The sequence below is a fragment of the Lolium rigidum genome, chromosome 7, assembly GCF_022539505.1.
Source record: "Lolium rigidum isolate FL_2022 chromosome 7, APGP_CSIRO_Lrig_0.1, whole genome shotgun sequence".
Classification (NCBI taxonomy): domain Eukaryota; kingdom Viridiplantae; phylum Streptophyta; class Magnoliopsida; order Poales; family Poaceae; genus Lolium; species Lolium rigidum.
This window is the reverse complement of record NC_061514.1, coordinates 338,124,186-338,150,726: the sequence shown is the minus strand read 5'-3', so window position 1 is coordinate 338,150,726 and position 26,541 is coordinate 338,124,186. Positions and strand designations below refer to the sequence as shown.

Genomic DNA, 26,541 nt, shown 5'->3' with positions numbered 1-26,541 from the left:
TTTTATGAAGGATTCATTTTCATTACATTTCCCAGGAAAATTCCACACACTTAAACCTTTTGTAAAAGCATCTTTTGTTTTCCTCGTGTTGCAATCAATTAGTGTGATAAAAAAAATCCTTTTATAGTTAGAATCCTTAGGAAGTTTTTCTACTTGGATTATTTATTGCTAGCACCGAATCGTCCTATAATTTTTTTTCTAAGGATCCCATACACTATATTTCATAGGAAAATTTCCGTCTATTGAAACTCTTGGGAAAATTCATTGTTTTTGTTGTGATAGAACCTAATAGGCTTTGGGTAAACACAATCTTGTTTAAATTAGGTAGACATGCTACTGCAATCCTGTATTTTTCATATTTCTTTGGTTTTCAATCTGGTAGGCCCAAACCTCATGGATCAAATTGGCATGAAAAATTCTACAACCAGAAGAGCATGTCACACTAGTCTTTGTATACCTTGGCCATGGCGCTTATGTTTTCGTGGTTCCTTCTGGTGAAGAAAGGTGGTTTCTGGTGCATCTCATGCACTTATCCATCCTCTTGTAAAGAAAATTCTGCTTATCCTTCCGGTGCTTCATCGCTCCTTTGTGGCAGGATATACATTTTATATGATTTCTAAAATCATAATTATTGGCTAAAATCCTGGATAATTAACTCTATGAAGGTCATTTTTGATTACTTCATTTTTGGGGGGGTTTAATTTCCTCGAAATATCTCGTACATAGGTTGTTCGATTAATAGAGAATTTTTCCCTAAGGCTTCATTTGCACTCAATGTCGAAGATAAATTTATATTCTCTAAAATGTCTTTCTACAGTTTCATTATTTTTTCTTTAATGTGTCAAATACCATTTGATGCTTATTTTTATAGTTTTCAAATCCTATGACGAAAGGATTTTCTCAAGAATTTTGGAGAATTATAGTCCTCTAGAATAAATTTTAGTATTTGATCCTTAAGGAGTTTTTATGAAGGATTACTTTTCATTGCACACTAGTGGAAACGGGCCCTTTTGCACCGGTTCATTAGGGCCATATGCACCGGATTGTGAACAGGTGCAAACAATCCGGTGCAAAAGGCCCTTCGGGTCTGCCGCGGCAGGAAAATGTCCCAAAACGCTGCCGCGGTAGAACCCTGCTACCGTAAAAAAAATTCAAATTATTTTTCACTCCCTCCTTTTTTTCTTTTTTTAGAATTTCTAATATTTTAGTTATTTCACAAATTTAGTCTCTAACTACCATTATCTCTAGTCTAATTACTTACTCGTGCTCAGACTTCCCGCTCGGTCACCCCCATCCTCCCACTACTCTAGCACTAGCACGCTTAACTTCCAAGTTCCTTTCCATTCCGCATCCAAGTGCTTCGCGCGCATGTATGTGATATTAATATCATATCAATCCTATTAACATATCGGTCGATGTCATATTTCTTTATTGTTCGAATTTGAAATAATTCTTTTAATAAACAAAAGTAATTATATAATAATAATCTTCAATAAATAAATTTTAATTTTGAAAAATAAAAAAATATATAAAATCCTAAATTTCTAGAAAAAACTAAAATCTTTCTGCTTTCATATTTTAATTTGGAATTTTGAGAATCTAAAAATTGGCTAACCGGGTAAACCCGGGTGAATTGGGATGTTTTTTCCCACGATGATTTTGATATATTATACGTTTTTCTCCGACGTCGTATGCAAAAGTTAATGCGGTTTTACCATTTTTCAAACTTTTGTTGCAAAAAAAATTGAAATTGAAATTTCTTAATTTTCCCTAATAGTAGGTTGCGTAACATATAGGAATCTCAAGAGATTTTATTTTTTGAATTTTCTATCATTTTCTTTTCTATTTTACAGTGTTAAAAAAGGCGATCCACGGGGGGGGGGGGGGGGGGGGGGGTGTAGGTGCGTGAACCGGTGCTAAAGATAGCTTATTTGCACCGGTTCGTAACAGGAACCGGTGCTAAAGGTCCCTCGAACGGCTGGACCGCACGAACCGGTGCTAATGATCCCTTTTAGCACCGGTTCGTGCCAAATTCGGTGCAAAAGCTCTTTGGGGCAAAAAACCAAAGCCCTTGTTTCTACTAGTGACATTTCCTTATTTTTTCCAAGGGTTCATTTGCTCTCAATGTAGAAGAAAAATATCTATTCACTAAATGACGTGCTACGATTTTTTTTTTGCTTTAATGTGTCAAATACCATGTGATGCTAATTCTTATAGTTCTCCAATCCTAGCTATGGCCTATTTGACTCGAAGTATTTTCTTAAGAATTTTGGAGATTTAGAGTTGTCAGAATGTTTTAAAAATGAGTTGGTTGATTTGTAGGGTTAAATCCTACATGTGTTTTATAAAGGATTCCGTTTCATTACATTGCCCTGGAATTTTTCACCCACTTGAACCTTTTGTAAAAGCATCTTTTGTTTTCCTCGTTCTGCAATCAATTAGTGTGATCAATACAAAATCCTTTTATAGTTAGAATCCCTAGGAAGTTTTTCTACTTGGGTTGCTTGATTGTTACCACCGAATCGTCCTATAATTTTTTCTAAGGATCGCATACCCTATATTTCATAGGAAAATTTCCATCTGTTGAAACTCTTGGGAAATTCTTTGTTTTTGTTGTGATAGAACCTAATAGGCTTTGGGTAAACACAATCTTGTTTAAATTAGGTAGACATGCCCCACTATAATCATGTATTTTTCATATTCCTTTGTTTTTCAATCTGGACGGCCCACACCTCGTGGATCAAATTGGCAGGAAAAGTTCTACAACCAGAAGTGCATCTTGCGTTAGCCTATGTATATAATCGTGGTTCCTTCTGGCGAAGAAAGGCGGTATCGAAGAACCCTAAAAAAATTTGCATTATATTTTAGGAGGAAACTAGAAGTGTTACCAGAATATGTGTCTATACTCTACAGGATACAGCCATATATAATTCTGGAGAGATCTGATCAGTCTCATTGTCTTTGGACGATTCTTCCAAAGCTGGTCCACAATGATTAATATAACATGAAGCACATTAGGAATATAACAAACCTGCATAAATATGCTTTTATAATATCGATCCTTCCTTCTCCTTTCCAACATCACTTTGAACTCTCTGAAGCACACCCACGTACACAGCACTGCTCGTGCACGGATATCCATGCATACGCATATATAATGATGAGATAGAGAGGGGGCTCTCCTGATCTAGTTCTAGCCTAGAGAGAGAAATAGAGAAAGAGGCCGGTCCAGGCAGCAGCAGCTGCTGCGTGCGTGACCCACACGAGAATATTTGGAGGCGTTCGTGGGGGCGTGGCATGACTCATGTGTGTGTTTATGTGTGTGAGTGCGAGACAGTGAGACTGGAGATATAGCTAAAGAGAGGCAGCCTTTCTCCCTCCTCTCGCTCACTCTCTCTCTCTCCCTGCTCCTCCTGCCTTAGCTTATATTGCTGCTCCTTCCTCTCCACCCACCTTGACTCCTTGAGCTAGCTAGAAGCACAAGGCCATGGCTTTTCTTGTGGAGAGGTGCGGGGAGATGGTGGTGTCCATGGAGATGAGCTCGGCGGCCGCGGCACATGGTGGCGGTGGGAAGCCGGTGCCGGCGCCGTTCCTGACCAAGACGTACCAGCTGGTGGACGACCCCTGCACCGACCACATCGTGTCGTGGGGGGAGGACGACGCCACCTTCGTCGTCTGGAGGCCGCCCGAGTTCGCCAGGGACCTCCTCCCTAACTACTTCAAGCACAACAACTTCTCCAGCTTCGTCCGGCAGCTCAACACCTATGTATGTACATGCATCCACATCTATTATATATCATGTGTGTAATCTTCTAGCAAGTTGCTTTTTTTTTTTTGGATTTCCTTCTAGTCAGTCAATTAGGGTCTGTAAGCGAGCCTGATGCAGCATGTGTCCATGATGCATATGTTGCTTGTGTTCCTTGCAAGTTCTTTTGTGGTTTGGTACTTTGGTCAAAGCAGATTTGCATGGCCTTCAATTCAAATATTTGTTCCGTTGGTATAAATATTTTGTTTCCTAGAATGTGACCAGCTAGGTGTTTGCAAAAGTTTCTTGTTTTTATAAGATTTTGTTTGCGATGTGCATGGAAACTTGTAAAGCTACTATACAGGTGTGAGTGTGACCTTCCAACTAGAATCCTAATTTCTTGTTTCCTAGTTTGGGACAAGCCAGCTGATCATATGCGCATTAATCTGCCACTGTTCTTTTGTTGAATGGGATTTAAACTTGTTCCCCACTTTTTAGTTTTTATGCTGTGTTTCTTTTGACTGCCATATATGCAAAGTAGAAGATGGCTCCGGTACTACATTAATTTGTAATCAGTTTCATGACAAGATAATAAGTGAGGGTTTGGATTGTTTGTTTGTTCGTTTGAAGCATTACTACATATATATACATCTCAGCATACAGTCTCCACTCCCATCTACCAATCATTGGTAGAAGATTGACACTATGCACACATGAGATATATACATGGTCAATGTACATACACTGCAATGCAATACGTTGACACAGTGCATGACATGACTTCATAGTAGAACAGCAACACTGAACATTCAGCTACCAACCATCACTCGATTTTGAAGCATTGATTGTTAATTTACTAGCTTAGGAGTTTTTTGTTTGTTCATCTGGAAATTTTTGTTTGTTGCAGGGTTTCAGGAAGATAGTGGCCGACAGATGGGAGTTCGCTAACGAGTTCTTCAGGAAAGGAGCGAAACACCTCCTCGCCGAGATCCACCGGAGGAAGTCGTCGCAGCCACCTCCGCAGCCGCTGGTGCCGCACAATGCTGCCTACCACCACCATCACTACCACCTCGGCAACACCTTCTCGCCGCCGCCGCCTCCGGCTACTCATCGTCACCACCACCAGCCGGTGCTGTACCACCAGCACTTCCAAGAAGAGCCGGCCGCCACCGCCGCCACGGCCCACGGCGGCGTTAGCAGCAATGTTGGCGGTGGCGGGGACTTCATGGCGGCGCTGTCGGAGGACAACCGTGAACTGAGGCGGCGCAACTCGCTGCTGCTGTCGGAGCTGGCGCACATGAAAAAGCTTTACAACGACATCATCTACTTCCTGCAGAACCACGTGGCTCCCGTCACGAGCCCCTCGTTGTCGGCGGCAGCTTCGCAGCGGCACATGCTACTCCCTGGCGCTGGCGCAGCGTCTAACTCATGCAGGCTGCTGGAGCTGGACCTTGACCGACCGGACTCCCCGGCGGCGAGGGAAGATGACGGGGACACGGTGAAGCTGTTCGGCGTGGCGCTGCACCACGGCAAGAAGAAGCGGGCGCACCAGGAAGAGCGCGGCGACGCCGTCGTCCATGACATGGGACGCGAGGTCTAGGGCGCCTGAGGCGGTGCTGGTGCCGTCGCCGTCCAGGGTGCCAGTGCCGGCTACCTTAGCTAGCTCGATCTCGATCGATCGCACGCGCTTGTACATAGAGATCTCGCTAGAGATGAGGAGATGAGTAGCTCGCTAGCTAGGCTTTGATTTTCCTTTAGCAAGTGTTTCTTAGGACCAATCAAGTCGATCATGAAGTAGTTTGCTGCTTGCTGAAGTCCTTGCACCATTCTTGATCTGCTCTTTGCATTGACATGCTCTCTAGCTTGTTGGTGATGCAAAAAATAGTACCTAGGTGCTCAACGTGTCTATTTTTTCGTGAACATCAGCATGTAGGAATCAGTAGCTCTGCATATGTTATCAACCTTATCATCCAAAATGGGTAAAACTTGGTACTTCATTAAAAACTCAAGTAAACCACAAAAATAAAACCTTCTTGGTACAACAAGTATATATTTCCATATAATAATTTCAAACCATGCATATATTTCTTACATGATCATATTTCTCCTATGTGGTATAAATAGGAGAACTAAAGAATGATATAGTACTCTCATGAATGATATTATCATCACACACAACAAGTTTAATTGTTTTATCCTCCCATAAGCTAGTAACAATTACTAATCATGGAGGATTATCAACCAAAATAAGACCATCATCTAAAGCATTATCATATGGCATATCCAAAACATACTCCTCATTATCATCAAAGTCATTATTTGAAACCATAAAATCAATAATAAGCATATCATTATCAGATTCATCATAATAACAAGCTCCATAAAATACCATAGATTTTGAGTTTTAGAGTTACCATATCATGTGTTGATGGTAAGGGTGGAGGTTCCTGCACATACCCAAGCTTATGTGGGATCATATCTTATTTATTGTATTCCTATTCTTGGGGTTGCATGGGCATCACCAAGCCTTTTTTTTTTGCCATATTCCTTATTTTTATCCACTCATGCCATAGGCACTATTATTTCACTTGGGAGATCATCATCTTCACTCTCTTCCTCATCACTTTCCTCTTCTTCGCTTATGCTTTCACCATTTTCCTCCTACAAAAAGTTAGTACTCTCTTGGGCAGAAGAGATATATTTTTATAGCACACAACATAAGCATTATCACTAAAAAATTTTGTGCAAATTCAAGCATAAAAGAGCTTATACCTTTTGATTTAGTAGTAAAAGCACAATTTTCAGATTTTGCATCAATAAAAGAGTCTATCTCATTGGAAACCATATAAACAACAAGTTTCTCTATTTATTTCATCCCTAAATGAGAATCATTCATCTTATGGTGGGTTTCTACGATGTGTTTTATGAAATAGCCAAATTGAAATCGAAAATGTTTAACATAACATTGCGGAGCAATAATTTTTATCATGAAGTTCAAGCAACCTTTCAGCCATATCATGCAAAACTTCCAATAGTTCCTCCATATGTGTTTCCCTTCTTTAGAATCTTGATATTCTGAAATTAACATAGATCTTTCATCCATAGAGAGGTTCTAAGAAGACCCTCCATAGTTAGGTACACACAGTTTATGTGTTTTTTCATATGACAAAAGTAAATTCAAAACTTAAATTAAGTAAACAAAACTAAAATTCAAAATGAAAGTAAAGTAAAGAAAATCACAACCAAGTGAGTCGAAGAAGTAAACCTCCCTAAGCTTATATGATTACAAGATATGCAACAATTAGACTGAAAACAAAACTAATGCAAGATACAAAACTAAAAATAAAACTAATGTCTAGTGCAAAAACACGCATAAAATCTTAAGCGCCACGCTCTCCGGCAACATCGCTAGAAAAGTACTTGATAACCCCCAAGATCAAGAGATCACTGTAGCACCTCGCAATGTGTAAGTCTAGGTATCGATCCGCAAGAGAAAAAGAAGGAAAAAAATATTTACTCTCTCCAACTAGATTGTTGCAATTCTAGTTATCTACGCACTAAACAAGTTAAAGAGACAAGGAGATTCATTTAATGCTTGGAAGTAAAATGCAACAAAACAAATGTAGAAGTGTATCAATCATCTAAATGCAAGAGGATAAGATGGAGGTTTATAAGAACAATGGATCTAGGTTCATGGTCTCACTTGATCTCTCTCTCTCCAACAATGGTGGCTATCATGTTACAAGATGACAAAAGTACACAAACGTATCATGCTTTAATCATTAACGTTTATAGAAGCTACATGTCCTAAAACACATAGTTGATGAAAAGTACTCATATGTGTGTTGTCTCACGCACCGTGAGATTATATTCACTTCTACACGTCACACTTTTTCCCTTTTTAACCCTAGATAAAGGATGAGTTGGAAATAGGATGAAAAGAGCTAGCCCACAAATAGATAAAAAATCTTAATAACATGTGGGATAGATTTTTCCATGAATTTAGAGGTGAAACCTCTCAATACAAAGAAGCGGGAAAAACTCCAATATCGACAACACAACAAGTATTTCATGTGGAATTCGTTTTCGATGAACTAGAGCTTGTCATGAGAATAAGCACAAGCTCTAAAACACCATATGGATAAGATCCAAATAACAACCAAGAAAGATGATGCAAGGATGCAAAGGTTTGACCTCTCTTCAAATGATACGACCGAGTTACTCAATCGAGAGCCCCTTGATAGTGTCGCAACTAACCTATAACCCGGTCTCCTAACTAAACCACGAGACCGGTAAGAAAAAAACCCTATCAAGACCAAACCTTAAACTTGCGCATTCCACTTGAGCTCGGTGATGACGATCTTGACCGCAACAAGATGGAACACCTTCCTTGATTGTGCTTGCTTGATGAAGTCTTGCTAATTGCTCCCCCATACTCCACTATGGGAGAGCTTCTTTTTCGGCGCATCTTCACATATCCATGATCACCATATGAAAGGCAAGCTTCAAGCATATGATCTCTTCGAGTTAGGTCATCTTGAACTTTCACTTTATTTCTTCTTATTGCAACCTTGAAGCCAACATATGGTCCAAGCATTGCCTATAGACAACTCCTACAATTATGACTCAATGCAAACATTAGTCCATAGGGATTGTCATTAATTACCAAAACCACACATGGGGACTCTATGCACTTTCAATCTCCCCCATTTCGGTAATTGATGACAATATCTTTGAGAGTGTTTATATAAGGAATTTAAGTAACAAACAAGTTGAATACATAGAGAAAACTCTCCCATAATATATGCACGTGTGAATGAACTTGAATTTCATTGCATATATTGGCAATCAAAGCCTAGTGGAATTTCCTCTCAATATTCAACCAAGCAAGGCAACAAGATGCAAAGCATTAAAGGAAAATACTTTGGCACAAAGCAAGAAGCATAAAACCCCAATTCCCTTAAACCCTCGAAACCTCTCTCCCATTGGCATCCATGGCCTAAATGGGCGAAAAATCTAGAGAGGTCAATATAGTGATAATTCCTCCATAATGTGTGCATTTCTCATATTGTGAGTGGAATCAAATGCACGTATCCAATGATGAATACTCGGAGGGATTCAAACTATATGTAGGATCAAACATTGCAAAAAGATAATAAAGTCAATAAACTTCAACACATGAAGCAAGCAATCCAATGAACCCAAACATGGAACCAAATGAAAGATAGATATTATGATAAGATCAAGTAGAGTGATCTAAATAACATAAGGAAGCTCCCCAAGGTTTGTGCACAAAGATAGACAATTTTTTTGGAATACAGGTGCACAAACATGGTATCATCACTTCCATAATATCATTCAAAGAAAAAGATACCAAGAGAAATAAAGTCTTATGATCGCCGCAAGGTAGTGCTTTAAATAAAATGAGGAAGCTCCCCAAGGTACATGCATGAATTAGATTGTTGGATTTAAATACAATATGCACAACATGAAATTCTCACTCCCTCGTTACCATTTAAACCACAAACAATTTCAAGAGACCATAGATAAGAAATTAAGCTTAACACTTGGAGCAAATTAATGGTTGAGCAACAAGTAAGAGACACCATAATAAAATTCTCAACCAAAAGGATATGTTAGAGGCGTGGCCAAGCATATTATAAGACTAATACAAGGATGATAAAATAGCATCATCATAGTCTTCAAAGAGTGATTTTGCTTAGCATGACCAACAACATATAACAATTAAATAAGATATCAAGTGGAAAATTATCATCTCTTATGTGTATAAGTTTCTCTAAGTATACAATATCACAAAGATATTTATCCACACAAAAAACATGTACACACAAAATAGATACAAAAGAATTGAAATATGATATCCAAAACAAATTCATGCAATATACAAATAAGATCTTTGCTTAATGGCATGCCCAAAGGCTCGATTTTATCTCATTGTATATTAATGAACTTCAAACACAAACACATCAAAGACATCACAAATGTAAACAAGGGAAAGAAGATAGTTGGGATGCCTTGAGAAAAGCAACAAGTATCACAACTAAAGGATACCAAAAGAAAGAACTCAATTTGCAATAAGGAGGTTTCATTAAGACATTTGCAAATAGACAGATTCATGCCAAGATGCAACCACGAGGTTGGATACAATAAAAGTATGCATGAGAAGATACTTGTTACCAAGATAGCATTGGTGTGTATGTGGTAGATATGACTTCGGTTATCATCCTAGCTTGCCTTAAATAATCATTTAGTAACCACTTCTTCCTTATGAATTTGGCAAGCATCCAATGCATCCTCATGTACCTAAAACAAATCTAAGTACAAAATGGTTCCCAAACTAATTGGGTCCAAAGTAGTTAGACACTACAACATATAGGACAAACTCCACATAAACATGTGCATATTGATATGAAATTGAATTTCATGCACATCTTAGCCCATTTAGGATTTTTTTGGAGTTTACCCTATATATTGGAATAAGAAAGCAAAGCATGACATATAATATACATATAGTAAATATGCATGGTGATACACTCAAGAACCAAACGGAAATACAATTTGGATGAAACACCAATTAATTCAAGAACAATAGTTGCCCAAATTATATTAAAGAACCAATTCGACACAAGATTGATTCCAAAGACTTATCTCATTACAAGAAGCTAATTAAACCCAAAACAAGCAATGAGATAACCAACTCCCAAGAGAGCAAGGTTCGAACAAATAAACCAGACCCTCACACTTTTCATGATGGCACAAGTACCAAAAAGAAAAGGTTTGTCTTGCAACATCAAATACTTGATAAAGATCAAGTAATGAAATGATAGGATCATAAAAGTAGCATTCTAACACAAATAGGAGATCTCCCCCAAGATTAGTGCATTATTTAGGATTTTGTATTTACAAAATGCACAAAAATGGGATCATAACTCTACCTTTATTTAATAAAACTATAATAAAAGTACACAAATTATATCCATAATATGCAAGTAAAACACATGGGAGTCAAATGAAAAACCATTTCATGGCAAGAAATGAAGAAATTAAACACAAGAGCCAATGTAAAGATGATCAATAAATATCTACCTCATAATAGATTACCAATTGTCCTAGGACAAGAGGTATTTGGGAAATATTTCCCGGTGCTAGTTTCCAAGTATATCCAAGTTCGTCTTCATACCAAATCAAGCATATGGTAAAATATACGAGTTAACCATCATGCAACGGGAGTTTCTTGATAGCTTCAATTAGTTACACCATCATGCAAAGCAATGAATAGCTGTAAGGGTACATTGTCCCTATGTGTGGTTTTGGTAATTAATGACAACCCCTATGGACTAATGTTTTCATTGAGTTTATATGAAGGAATATTCCATAGGTTCTACTTGTATTCCATGTGTTGGATTCAAGTATGGATGCCATGTAAATAAAGATACATCTTGTGTGTTGGCATCAAGATCATCGATTTGAAGACATATATGTGATATGATCAAGAAGAAGAAATGAAGATGGAGTTTTTATGTGGAACTCAATATTAGCCATGCTCTATCTTAAGTGAGTATGAGAAGATATAAGGTTGAGTTGGGCAAGTTCAAGATGATCATCTCAAGTGTATCACATGCTTGAAGCTTGCCGTCCATTTGGTGATAATGGACATGTGAAGATGTGTCTCAATGAAGCTTTCGCATCATAGTGTATGGGGGAGCATTTGTGAGTCTTCACGAAGTTATGATGATCAAGTGTGGCATTCCGGCTTGAGTAGAGCTTGAAGAGTTATCATCAAGTTCAAGCGGGATGCGCAAGGCAAAGGTATGGCCTTGCTAGGTTTTCCTTTTACCGGTCTCAAGGTGGTTGATGGGAGACCGGATTATAGGATAGATAGCCGCACTATCAAGAGGGGCTTTCGGTTGGGTAACTTGATCACATCATCTTAGGGAGCTCATTCCTTTGCATACTTTGCATATCCCTATTGCTTCTTGCTGTTTCTCTGTGAGAGGTTCTTGAGCTTGTTGCTAGCTTTACAACAAGCCCAAGTTCATCGAAAACGGAATCCGCATGCATCTTCTATTGCGTTTTCGAGTTCGGACGTCTTCACCGTTTCTTGACGGTGGGTGACTCCCTCTCTAAAATCATCTAAAATGTTCTGTGAGGAGTCTCTATATTTCCAACAAAATTGGTTTCATGTCAATCAGGATCCGGACACAAAAGTTATCACAGTTTTTGTATAACATGTTTTCCTGCTCACCCGGTCATGGACCCGGTCGGACCGGTCCTGCGCCGGCCGGTTCCGGTCTGCCGCCCGGTCGACCGGGTGCACGGCCGGGAGCCCCGGCGCCAACCGGATCCTACACTGATGCAATCCGGGTGGACTACTGAGAGTCAATTCCTAGTTCCAGTCTCGGTCCGGTCCCTACCCCGGTTTGGACCGGCTGGTCCGGTCCCTCGCCCGGTCTGACCGGGTCCTGAACCGGACGGCCCGGTCCCTGGCCCGGTTGACCGGCTTCCTCGACGGTTGATGATACGTCTCCAACGTATCTATAATTTCTTATGTTCCATGCTAGTTTTATGACAATACCTACATGTTTTGCTCACACTTTATAATGATTTTATGCATTTTTCGGAATTAACCTATTAACAAGATGCCGAAGTGCCAGTTCCTGTTTGCTGCTGTTTTTGGTTCCAGAAAGGTTGTTCGGGCAATATTCTCGGAATTCGACGAAACAAAGGCCAAACATCTTATTTCACCGAGACGGACCAGAACACCGAAGGGGAGACGGAGAGGAGGCCCAGACCCCTGCACCATAGGGCGGCGCGGCCTAGAGGGGGGCGCGCCCAGCTATGGGGTGGGACCCCCAGGCACCCCCTTGCGCCGCCTCTTCGCCTATATTATCCCTCGTGACCTAAAAACCCGATACCGATTCACGAAACTGCAGAAAGACTCCAGGGGCGCCGCCGCCATCGCGAAACTCCGTTTCGGGGGACAGAAGTCTCTGTTCCGGCACGCCGCCGGGACGGGGAATTGCCCCCGGGGTCATCTCCATCGACACCACCGCCATCTTCATCGCCGTTGTTGTCTCCCATGATGAGGAGGGAGTAGTTCTCCCCCGAGGCTAAGGGTTCTACCGGTAGCTATGTGGTTCATCTCTCTCTCCCATGGTGTGATCTTTATGTGATCATGAGCTTTGTATCACTATTAATCTATGTGCTACTCTAGTGATGTTATTAAAGTAGTCTATTCCTCCTCCATGATGTAATGTTGACGAGTGTGTGCATCATGAAGTACTTGGCGTAGGTTATGATTGTAATCTCTTGTAGATTATGAAGTTAATTATTACTATGATAGTATTGATGCGATCTATTCCCCTTTCATAGCTATTGTTGACGAGTGTGTATGCTATGTTAGTACTCGGTCTAAATTGCAACGGTCTATTATGCACTCTAGAGGTTACTTAAATATGAACTCCGGATGTTGTGGAGCTTGTTTACTCCGGCTTGAGGTGTGCTTTTGTAGCCCTACACAATGAATGGTGTTTGTTATCCAACAAGAGAGTGTAGAAAGTAGCATTTATTTATTCAGTTATGTGATCAATGTTGAGAGTGTCCACTAGTGAAAGTATGATCCCTAGGCCTTGTTTCTAAGCATTAAAACACTGTTTCCAACAAGTTCTTCTACATGTTCGCTTGCTGCCATTTTTATTTCAGATTGCAATTACTACTTACAATCATCCATATTACTTGTATTTCACTATCTCTTCGCCGAACTAGTGCACCCAGTGTATTAGGTGTGTTGGGGACACAAGAGACTTCTTGTATCGTAATTGCAGGGTTGCTTGAGAGGGATATCTTTGACCTCTACCTCCCTGAGTTCGATAAACCTTGGGTGATTCACTTAAGGAAAACTTGCCGCCGTTCTACAAACCTCTCGCTCTTGGAGGCCCAACACCGTCTACAGTGAATAGAAGCGTGCGTAGACATCAAGCTATTTTCTCGGCGCCGTTGTCGGGGAGGTAAGGTAAAAGGTATTCACATCCTCCGACTACTAAGCTATTTTCTAGCACTGTTGCCGGTGTGTGAGTGCTCGAAGCTATTTCCTTTAGATCCTGCAATTGCATCTTTTTGTTTCTTGTTTTTATTTTTCACTAGTTAGGCATAATGGAAAACAATAGTGAGCTTTTTAATCTATTTCCTGAGTTAAGACATGAATTGTGTGATGCGAAAATTAAAAACCTATCGAACCTTTTTTGCATGCTAGTAGCAATGTTATTAGTATGAACGCAATTACTGCTAATGCTATGGAGAAGTCTAAGCTTGGGGAAGCTAATTTTTATGATCTTTTTAGCTTCCCATCTTTAGGGGAGAAAATTTGCTCTGATAATACTTTATCTCCCATATGCGATAACTCTAATGATGCTTATGATATTTTAAATCCACCTGTTGAAAGTATTCCATATAAAATACCTATGAAAATTATTGAACGTGTTATGGATAACCGCTATGAAGGGGATGGAACTGTCCATCCTAGTGATCATTTACTCTTTATACATGAATTATGCCAGTTGTTCGAGAGTGCAGGTATTTCAAAAGACCAAGTTAAGAGGAAGCTATTCTCTATATCTCTGAAGGGCAGAGCTGCGGAATGGTATAAGATGCTGAAGAATGGTCGATCTCTTGGTTGGGAGGAAATTGTACCTCTCTTTTATTCTAAATTTTATCCTCCTCATGAAGTGCATATTGATAGGAATTACATTTATAACTTTTATCCTCGTGATGGAGAGAGTATTTCCCAAGCATGGGGGAGATTGAAGTCACTAATGCTCAAATGTCCCATTCATGAGCTCCCCCGTAATGTTATTATTAATAATTTTTATGCAAGGCTTTCAGGACACCACAAGGACTATCTAGATGCCTGTTTGGAGGGATCTTTCACAAGCAAGGAGGTTGAAGCTAGATGGGATCTTCTTGAAAGAATTAAGGAGAATACTAAAGATTGGGAGAACGACAAAGGTAAAGAATCAGGTATAAACTATGAACAGGAATGCATTAAGTCTTTCATTGAAACTGTTGATTTTCAAGAGCTTAGTGCTAAATATGGTCTTGATCCTCAAATTATGGTCGATTGCTATAGAGCCTTTTCTTCTCATATTAATGTTCCTAAAGAAAATTGGTACATGTATCATGAACCTTTTAAAGACACTTGCATGGAAAATGAAATTGTTGTTAATGATTGCAATAAACATGCCCAAACTTCTGAAAATACTATTTCTTATAAGCATGTTAATTTTTATGGAATGCACAGACCTTGTGGAATTAATCAAATCGAAGATGAATATTGTATCCATCATAGGAATGAAAAAACTAGAAAGTGGTCTAGGGCTCTAGATGATCTTGGTGAAAAAGTTTGTGCCCTCTATCCTTTTATTTGTGAACTTTTCCATAGAGTGGGTCATTTTAATTTTCAATGCTCCTCCAATGATAATTCGAACCCCATGAGTGCTGCAAATTTGTATTGTGATGATGAAATTACTCCTAATCAGCATGATGAACTTACTTTATTTTTGTGGTGTGAAGAGTTATCAAGAAAATTTTCTTTGTTAGATATGAGTGATCTTGATATTAATAGTGTCCTGCATGGGTTTCTTTCTTATTGCATTGATAATTGCCATACAAATACTTACATAAAAAATATTTTAGAAGATGACACTTTGCCAAAATATGATAGGATCGATCTGTGTTTTAAACTTATTAATGAAAAGGAGGAACCCTCCCAAGTTTCTTCTATTGTTTCTGGAAATAAATCAGGTTATGTGGAGAAGCCTCCCTTCAAGCCTATTCCTCCTAAAAAAGGGAACGAGGAGAAGGAAAAGAAGAAGAAGAAGAAGAAGGGAGCGAAGAAGAAGAAGAAGAGGAGGAATAAAAAGAAAGAGGTAACGACATATCCCCGCGTGTATGAGATAATGATAGGTAACCGTAAGTATGTTGCTCCTAATGATTATTATGATAATGAATCTGAGTACAATGATCTTCCTATGCCCTTTACCTACATTAGTGATCATGATTTAGAAGAGCACACTACTTTTGATATTGAAAATCTCTGGGAAACTAATTCTGAAAATGATGATGTTAATAATTGCCATAGTATTAGTATTATCCATGCTTCTTGCCATAATGATATAGAGAGCTCTAAGCTTGGGGATGAGGTGTTTGAAATCCTTTTGCTATTGATGATTATATGTTTGATATATCTCCTTCTAGTAACGATGATGGTAAGGTTACAGATGAACATATTGTGGAGGATAACTATTCTATTTCTTATGATGACACTATGCCCCCAATCTTTGACAATTATTATAAAGAATGCTATGAAAAAGGTTATAATTATCCTTATGAAACTTGTAATAGTTATGATTGGATTGCCAAAAACAATTCCCTTAGTATGCAACTTATTTACCATGTTCAAATTCTTGATAATGATCCTGCTCCAATTACTATTAATGAGAAGAGTTTTTCTTACGCCAAAATTAATGATACTTTTATGCATATGTGATACGTCTCCGACGTATCGATAATTTCTTATGTTCCATGCCACATTATTGATGTTATCTACATGTTTTATGCACACTTTATGTCATATTCGTGCATTTTCTGGAACTAACCTATTAACAAGATGCCGAAGTGCCGCTTGTCGTTTTCTGCTGTTTTTGGTTTCAGAAATCCTAGTAAGGAAATATTCTCGGAATTGGACGAAATCAAAGCCCGGGGGCCTATTTTTCCACGAAGCTTCCGAAGTCCGAAGGAGAGACGAAGAGGGGCCACGGAGGGGCCACACCCTAGGCGGCGCGGCCCCCCCTTGGCCGCGCGGCCCCGTGGTGTGGGGCCCCCGTGCCGCCTCTTGACCTGCCCTTCCGCCTACAAATAGCCTCCGTGACGAAACCCCCGCACCGAGAGCCACGATACGGAAAACCTTCCGGAGACGCCGCCGCCGCCGATCCCATCTCGGGGATCCAGAGATCGCCTCCGGCACCCTGCCGGAGAGGGGAATCATCTCCCGGAGGACTCTACGCCGCCATGGTCGCCTCCGGTGTGATGTGTGAGTAGTCTACCCCCGGACTATGGGTCCATAGCAGTAGCTAGATGGTTGTCTTCTCTCCATTGTGCTATCATTGTCGGATCTTGTGAGCTGCCTAACATGATCAAGATCATCTATCCGTAATTCTATATGTTGCGTTTGTTGGGATCCGATGAATAGAGAATACTTGTTATGTTGATTATCAAAGTTATATCTACGTGTTGTTTATGATCTTGCATGCTTTCCGTTACTAGTAGATGCTCGGCCAAGTAGATGCTTGTAACTCCAAGAGGGAGTACTTATGCTCGATAGTGGGTTCATGCCCGCATTGACACCGGGACAGATGACGAAAGTTCTAAGGTTGTGTTGTGCTGTTGCCACTAGGGATAAAACATTAGTGCTATGTTCAAGGATGTAGTCACTAGTTACATTACGCGCCATACTTAATGCAATTGTCCGTTGTTAGCAACTTAATACCGGAGGGGTTCGGATGATAACCCGAAGGTGGACTTTTTAGGCATAGATGCGGTTGGATGACGGTCTATGTACTTTGTCGTAATGCCCAATTAAATCTCACTATACTCATCATGATATGTATGTGCATGGTCATGCTCTCTTTATTTGTCAATTGCCCAACTGTAATTTGTTCACCCAACATGCCGTTTGTCTTATGGGAGAGACACCTCTAGTGAACTGTGGACCCCGGTCCAATTCTCTATACTGAAATACAATCTACTGCAATACTTGTTCTACTGCCACACAATACGGTTAATCCTTTGTTACAGCAAGCCGGTGAGATTGACAACCTCACTGTTTCGTTGGGGCAAAGTACTTTGGTTGTGTTGTGCAGGTTCCACGTTGGCGCCGGAATCCCTGGTGTTGCGCCGCACTACATCCCGCCGCCATCAACCTTCAACGTGCTTCTTGGCTCCTCCCGGTTCGATAAACCTTGGTTTCTTTCCGAGGGAAAACTTGCTGCCGTGCGCATCATACCTTCCTCTTGGGGTTCCCAACGAACGTGTGAGTTACACGCCATCAAGCATATTTTCCGGCGCCGTTGCCGGGAGATCAAGACACGCTGCAAGGGGAGTCTCCACTTCTCAATCTCTTTACTTTGTTTTTGTCTTGCTTAGTTTTATTTACTACTTTGTTTGCTGCACTAAATCAAAATACAAAAAAAATTAGTTGCTAGTTTTACTTTATTTGCTATCTTGTTTGCTATCAAAAACACAAAAAAATTAGTTACTTGCATTTACTTTACTTATTTCATCATGTTTCCTTTTAATTTTACCACAAAAGACATACCGGTAGGACGTGGGTCTATAGTTGGGAGAAATAATATAGAAGAATTCTTCAACCATGTTAGTACTATTGAAAATTTTGAAGATAGACACTTGGTAGACCTTGCGCCTACTTATGAAATTGCTGCTGCACATTTAGTTCGCCTGTTGGAAACTAAATTTGTTAATCTTAATCCTATAATCCAACACATGTTTTTCACACTTGGCGATATGGAAGAGGGGGAAAAGAAAGATTTTGTATTAGAAACCCTTCTTAGAGAATTTGGTGGTCTAGCAAGAGAAGCTAGAAAGGTGTTTGCTAAATTTAATATGCTTGGTTCTCCTACTAATTTTGTTAGTCTCCTTGAAAAGATGGATATGGATAGAATAAGATACACTAATAATATTGATGATGGAGGGGAGATCAAAGCACCAATACCATGTAAGCTCCTAGCTATGAATGATGCACTAGAAAATAACTATGCTTGGCTTGTTCCTGAAAATTTGTTTGATGAGAGTAGCACGCCTAAGACTAATGAAAAGGGAGATGCTAAAACTTATGTATCTAATATACTATGCCTGGTTGAGAAAAGCCCACACCCCGCTGTAGAAGTACCACCCTTCGATAATACTTGATACACACTTTCTGCGCCTAGCTGAAAGGCGTTAAAGAAAAGCGCTTATGGGAGACAACCCATGTTTTTACATACAGTACTTTGTTTTTATTTTGTGTCTTGGAAGTTGTTTACTACTGTAGCAACCTCTCCTTATCTTAGTTTTGTGTTTTGTTGTGCCAAGTTAAGCCGTTGATAGAAAAGTAAGTACTAGATTTGGATTACTGCACAGTTCCAGATTTCTTTGCTGTCACGAATCTGGGTCCACCTCCCTGTAGGTAGCTCAGAAAATTAAGCCAATTTACGTGCATGATCCTCAGATATGTACGCAACTTTCATTCAATTTGGGCATTTTCATTTGAGCAAGTCTGGTGCCATTTTAAAATTCGTCAATACGAACTGTTCTGTTTTGACAGATTCTGCCTTTTATTTCGCATTGCCTCTTTCGCTATGTTGGATGAATTTCTTTGATCCACTAATGTCCAGTAGCATTATGCAATGTCCAGAAGTGTTAAGAATGATTGTGTCACCTCTGAATATGTTAATTTTTATTGTGCACTAACCCTCTAATGAGTTGTTTCGAGTTTGGTGTGGAGGAAGTTTTCAAGGATCAAGAGAGGAGTATGATGCAACATGATCAAGGAGAGTGAAAGCTCTAAGCTTGGGGATGCCCCGGTGGTTCACCCCTGCATATATTAAGAAGACTCAAGCGTCTAAGCTTGGGGATGCCCAAGGCATCCCCTTCTTCATCGACAACATTATCAGGTTCCTCCCCTGAAACTATATTTTTATTCCATCACATCTAATGTGCTTTGCTTGGAGCGTCGGTTTGTTTTTGTTTTCGTTTTGTTTGAATAAAATGGATCCTAGCATTCACTTTATGGGAGAGAGAAACGCTCCGCTGTAGCATATGGACAAGTATGTCCTTGGTTTCTACTCATAGTATTCATGGCGAAGTTTCTCCTTCGTTAAATTGTTATATGGTTGGAATTTGAAAATGATACATGTAGTAATTGCTATAAATGTCTTGGGTAATGTGATACTTGGCAATTGTTGTGCTCATGTTTAAGCTCTTGCATCATATGCTTTGCACTCATTAATGAAGAAATACATAGAGCATGCTAAAATTTGGTTTGCATATTTGGTTTCTCTAAGGTCTAGATAATTTCTAGTATTGAGTTTGAACAACAAGGAAGACGGTGTAGAGTCTTATAATGTTTTCAATATGTCTTTTATGTGAGTTTTGCTGCACCGGTTCATCCTTGTGTTTGTTTCAAATAAGCCTTGCTAGCCTAAACCTTGTATCGAGAGGGAATACTTCTCATGCATCCAAAATACTTGAGCCAACCACTATGCCATTTGTGTCCACCATACCTACCTATACTACATGGTATTTTTCCGCCATTCCAAAGTAAATTGCTTGAGTGCTACCTTTAAAATTCCATCATTCACCTTTGCAATATATAGCTCATGGGACAAATAGCTTAAAAACTATTGTGGTATTGAATATGTAATTATGCACTTTTTCTCTTATTAAGTTGCTTGTTGCGCGATAACCATGTTCACTGGGGACGCCATCAATTATTCATTGTTGAATTTCATGTGAGTTGCTATGCATGTCCGTCTTGTCTGAAGTAAGAGAGATCTACCACCTTATGGTTAAGCATGCATATGTTAGAGAAGAACATTGGGCCGCTAACTAAAGCCATGATCCATGGTGGAAGTTTCAGTTTTGGACAACAATCCTCAAATCTCAAATGAGAAAATTATTAATTGTTGTTATATGCTTATGCATAAAAGAGGAGTCCATTATCTCGTTGTCTATGTTGTCCCGGTATGGATGTCTAAGTTGAAGAATAATCAATAGCGAGAAATCCAATGCGAGCTTTCTCCTTAGACCTTTGTACAGGCGGCATAGAGGTACCCCTTTGTGACACTTGGTAAAAACAATGCATTGTGATGATCCGGTAGTCCAAGCTAATTAGGACAAGGTGCGGGCACTATTAGTATACTATGCATGAGGCTTGCAACTTATAAGATATAATTTACATAATGCATATGCTTTATTACTACCGTTGACAAAATTGTTTCGTGTTTTCAAAATCAAAGCTCTAGCACAAATATAGCGATCGATGCTTTTCCTCTATGGAGGACCATTCTTTTACTTTCAATGTTGAGTCAGTTCACCTATTTCTCTCCACCTCAAGAAGCAAACACTTGTGTGAACTGTGCATTGATTCCTACATACTTGCTTATTGCACTTATTATATTACTCTATGTTGACAATATCCATGAGATATACATGTTATAAGTTGAAAGCAACCGCTGAAACTTAATCTTCTTTTGTGTTGCTTCAATGCCTTTACTTTGAATTATTGCTTTATGAGTTAACTCTTATGCAAGACTTATTGATGCTTGTCTTGAAGTGCTATTCATGAAAAGTCTTTGCTTTATGATTCACTTGTTTACTCATGTCATATACATTGTTTTGATCGCTGCATTCACTACATATGCTTTACAAATAGTATGATCAAGATTATGATGGCATGTCACTCCGTAAATTATCCGTGTTATCGTTTTACCTCGCTCGGGACGAGCAGTAACTAAGCTTGGGGATGCTGATACGTCTCCGACGTATCGATAATTTCTTATGTTCCATGCCACATTATTGATGTTATCTACATGTTTTATGCACACTTTATGTCATATTCGTGCATTTTCCGGAACTAACCTATTAACAAGATGCCGAAGTGCCGCTTGTCGTTTTCTGCTGTTTTTGGTTTCAGAAATCCTAGTAAGGAAATATTCTCGGAATTGGACGAAATCAAAGCCCGGGGGCCTATTTTTCCACGAAGCTTCCGAAGTCCGAAGGAGAGACGAAGAGGGGCCACGGAGGGGCCACACCCTAGGGCGGCGCGGCCCCCTTGGCCGCGCGGCCCCGTGGTGTGGGGCCCCCGTGCCGCCTCTTGACCTGCCCTTCCGCCTACAAATAGCCTCCGTGACGAAACCCCCGCACCGAGAGCCACGATACGGAAAACCTTCCGAGACGCCGCCGCCGCCGATCCCATCTCGGGGGATCCAGGAGATCGCCTCCGGCACCCCGCCGGAGAGGGGAATCATCTCTCGGAGGACTCTACGCCGCCATGGTCGCCTCCGGTGTGATGTGTGAGTAGTCTACCCCTGGACTATGGGTCCATAGCAGTAGCTAGATGGTTGTCTTCTCCCCATTGTGCTATCATTGTCGGATCTTGTGAGCTGCCTAACATGATCAAGATCATCTATCTGTAATTCTATATGTTGCGTTTGTTGGGATCCGATGAATAGAGAATACTTGTTATGTTGATTATCAAAGTTATATCTACGTGTTGTTTATGATCTTGCATGCTTGTAACTCCAAGAGGGAGTACTTATGCTCGATAGTGGGTTCATGCCTGCATTGACACCTGGGACAGTGACAGAAAGTTCTAAGGTTGTGTTGTGTTGTTGCCACTAGGGATAAAACATTAGTGCTATGTTCAAGGATGTAGTCACTAGTTACATTACGCGCCATACTTAATGCAATTGTCTCGTTGTTAGCAACTTAATACTGGAGGGGGTTCGGATGATAACCCGAAGGTGGACTTTTTAGGCATAGATGCAGTTGGATGACGGTCTATGTACTTTGTCGTAATGCCCAATTAAATCTCACTATACTCATCATGATATGTATGTGCATGGTCATGCCCTCTTTATTTGTCAATTGCCCAACTGTAATTTGTTCACCCAACATGCCGTTTGTCTTATGGGAGAGACACCTCTAGTGAACTGTGGACCCCGGTCCAATTCTCTATACTGAAATACAATCTACTCGCAATACTTGTTCTACTCGTTTTCTCGCAAACAATCATCTTCCACACAATACGGTTAATCCTTTGTTACAGCAAGTCGGTGAGATTGACAACCTCACCTGTTTCGTTGGGGCAAAGTACTTTGGTTGTGTTGTGCAGGTTCCACGTTGGCGCCGGAATCCCTGGTGTTGCGCCGCACTACATCCCGCCGCCATCAACCTTCAACGTGCTTCTTGGCTCCTCCTGGTTCGATAAACCTTGGTTTCTTTCTGAGGGAAAACTTGCTGCTGTGCGCATCATACCTTCCTCTTGGGGTTCCCAACGAACGTGTGAGTTACACGCCATCAATATGAACCATGATAAGAATGTTTTAAGTGATGGTTATATTGTTGAGTTTGTTCATGATGCTACTAAAAGTTATTATGAGAGAGGGAAACATGGTTATATGCATCTTAATAATATTAAGTTTCCCCTCTTTATGTTGAGAATCTTGAAGTCGCGCTTGTGTTGCCTTTCTATGCTTGTTGTGTTATGCTTACATGACTTGTTTATTTACAATATTCCTTTTCATAGGAAGTGGGTTAGGCTTAAATTTGTTTCATACTTGATTTTTGATGCTCTCTTTGTTTCAACTCTCATTCTTATGTGAGCATCATTAAAATTGCTGAGCCCATCTTAATGGCTATAAAGAAAGCACTTCTTGGAAGATAACTCATGTTTTTATTTTTGCTACTGTTTTGTTGTGTTTTGGAAGTTGTTACTACTGTAGCAACCTCTCCTTATCTTTATTTTATTGCATTGTTGTGCCAAGTAAAGTCTTTGATAGTAAGGTTGATACTAGATTTGGATTACTGCGCAGTAACATGATTTCTTGTCGTCACGAATTTGAGTAGGCCTCTCCGTAGGTAACTCAGAAAAATCTGCCAATTTTCATGAGAGATCCTCAGATATGTACGCAACTTTTATTCAATCTGAGATTTTTCATCTGAGCAAGTTAAGTGCCTCTAAAAAATTCGTCTTTACAGACTGTTCTGTTTTGACAGATTCTGTCTTTTTATTTCGCATTGCCTCTTTTGCTATGTTGAATGGATTTCTTTGTTCCATTAACTTTCAGTAGCTTTGTCCAATGTCTAGAAGTGTTAAGAATGATTATGTCACCTCTGAATATGTGAATTTTTGATTATGCACTAACCCTCTAATTAGTTTGTTTTGAGTTTGGTGTGGAGGAAGTTTTCAAGGATCAAGAGAGGAGGATGATACAATATGATCAAGAAGAGTGAAAAGTCTAAGCTTGGGGATGCCCCCGTGGTTCATCCCTGCATATTTCAAGAAGACTCAAGCATCTAAGCTTGGGGATGCCCAAGGCATCCCCTTCTTCATCGACAACTTATCAGGTCACCTCTAGTGGAACTATATTTTTATTCCGTCACATCTTATGTGCTTTACTTGGAGCGTCTGTATGTTTTTGTTTTTGTTTGAATAAAATCGGATCCTGTCATGCTTGTGTGGGAGAAAGACACGCTCCGCTCGTTCATATGAACACTGGTGTTCTTAGCTTTACTTTTAATGTTCATGGCGAAGGTTGAAAACTGCTTCGTTCATTGTTATCTGGTTGGAAACAGAAAATGCTTCATGTGGTAATTGGTATATTGTCTTGAATAATTGATACTTGGCAATTGTTTTGCTCAAATAGATCATGTTTAAGCTCTTGCATCATGTAGATTGCACCTATTAGTGAAGAACTACCATAGAGCTTGTTGAAATTTGGTTTGCATGATTGGTCTCTCTAAAAGTCTAGATATTTTCTGGTGAAGTGTTTAAACAACAAGGAAGACAATGTAGAGTCTTATAATGCTTGCAATATGTTCTTATGTAAGTTTTGCTGTACCGGTTAATACTTGTGTTTGCATCAAACAACCTTGCTAGCCAAAGCCTTGTACTGAGAGGGAATTCTTCTCGTGCATCCAAATCCTTGAGCCAAAACCTATGCCGTTTGTGTCCACCAAACCTACATACTATGTGGTATTTCTCTGCCATTCCAAAGTAAATTGCTTGCGTGCTACCTTTAAAACTTCATTCTTTGTCTTTGCAATATATAGCTCACGGGAAAGTAGCTTAAAAACTATTGTGGTAAAGAATATGTAGCTTATGTATCTTATTTCTTATAAGTTGCTTGTTGAGCGGTAACCATGTTTCTGGGGACGCCATCAACTATTACACCTTTGTTGAATATCATGTGAGTTGCTATGCATGTTCGTCCTGTCTGAAGGAAGGGTGATTTATCATGATCAAATGGTTTGATTATGCATATTGTTAGAGAAGAACATTGGGCCGCTAACTAAAGCCATGTATCATGGTGGAAGTTTCAGTTTGGACATTAATCCTCAATCTCTTATGAGAATATTATCTATTGTTGAATGCTTATGCATTAAAGAGGAGTCCATTATTTGTTTTCTATGTTGTCCCGGTATGGATGTTCTTAGTTGAGATCTATCAAAAACCAGAAATCAAATGCGATCTATCTCCTTGGACCTTTCTACAGGAGGCATAGAGGTACCCCTTTGTGACACTTGGTTGAAACATATGTTATGCAATGATAATCCATGGAAATCCAAGCTAATTAGGACAAGGTGCGAGCACTATTGGTATTCTATGCATGAGGCTTGCAACTTATAGGATGTCTTATGCATAACACATATGAATTATTACTACCGTTGACAAAATTGTTTCTATATTTTTAAAATAAAAGCTCTAGCACAAAAATAGTAATCCATGCTTCCCTCTGCAAAGGGCCCTTCTTTTACTTTATGTTGAGTCAGTTTTGTAATATCCCAGGTTTAGAGGCAATAAAATGAGAGAACACCAAAGTGTGCATTGCATTCATGCATAGAAAATCCGGGGAATTTTCGCGCCTCAAATAAAACTTACCACAGTAACTGAAGTTTCACTTGACTTGCTGGAACTTAAGTAGATCATCAAGTCAAGCGCTATAAACTTCACTGTGATCTTTGCTAAAACCTTGTTTTGGGTAGAGATGATTTGATCTATGGATTAGATCAAATAGAATTAGATTTATATCAACACATTCTTTAAGAATCGAAGCCTAACTTATTAACACTTAAAAGTTAGCAACTACCTTTGTATGTAAATTAATTCACTTCTAAACTTATTACCAAATAAGGTAAACCACAGGGTCTAAAGTGCAGAAAAGCCACACATTATTATTTAAATCATAACTTATTAAGTATATGGAATATCATAAAACTAAATCCATTTACATTACAAATTATAGTCCACACTATTTGAATAAAACTAACTATGAGTATTTTGAAACTCATATGATAATGCCTTGGGGAAATCAAACCCAACTATCCAAATTTGAGGAATAACCTTCAACCTTGATCTTTTGATCAATATTATAATATAAATCCAATCCAATATGATATAGTGACTCATCCACAATAATAAAACCATCCACAAGATATTTAGTAACAAATGCCACTTGGCTATCCAAAAATAAATCATATGAGAGGATAATGATCTTGCCACATAGGATGAAAATATCTACATGACTTGCTTTCCAAGTTATGCCACCTCATGCTCAAAGGATTGCTATGGATGAGGGCATGACACCCAAGCACCTTACTCATCAAACCAACACAAGAGTCACCACCTATGTGTCATGATACTAGAGCTTGCCCAAGCCTATAAATAGAGCCACACCCTTCATCCATTTCATCATCTTGTAGCATGATACATGGGAACAAACACATAGAGCCACTTCATATGAATTAGCTAGGATCAAGATGAAGAAACTAGGAGGTGAAGGCATACCACAAGATGCAGGTTTATCAGATTTCCTGAAGAACAAGCTACAGAATATTGCAAGGTAGAATCCCTAGGCAAACCATATATTTAGAGGATCATATCATCATCTCTTGAGTAGGACTTTAGGATATTACAATACATTTAGAAGTGAGAGAGATTA

At 39.6% G+C, this 26,541-nt stretch overlaps 1 protein-coding gene across 1 annotated transcript; it reads left to right on the top strand.

The window, feature by feature from the left end:
- Positions 1–3,487: 3,487 nt before the first annotated feature.
- On the top strand, positions 3,488–5,345 carry LOC124669820 (heat stress transcription factor B-4b-like). Its single transcript, XM_047206361.1, has 2 exons — positions 3,488–3,766; positions 4,653–5,345. Exons 1-2 carry the CDS (start codon positions 3,488–3,490, stop codon positions 5,343–5,345), a joined length of 972 nt encoding a protein of 323 aa, XP_047062317.1.
- Positions 5,346–26,541: the final 21,196 nt, after the last annotated feature.

Excerpts from the sequence above, each read along its gene's own strand:
- LOC124669820 (XM_047206361.1), top strand. The coding sequence starts at position 3,488 with ATGGCTTTTCTTGTGGAGAGGTGCGGGGAGATGGTGGTGTCCATGGAG. Across the intron at positions 3,767-4,652 it reads TCCGGCAGCTCAACACCTAT|GGTTTCAGGAAGATAGTGGC; the intron begins GTATGTACATGC and ends TGTTTGTTGCAG.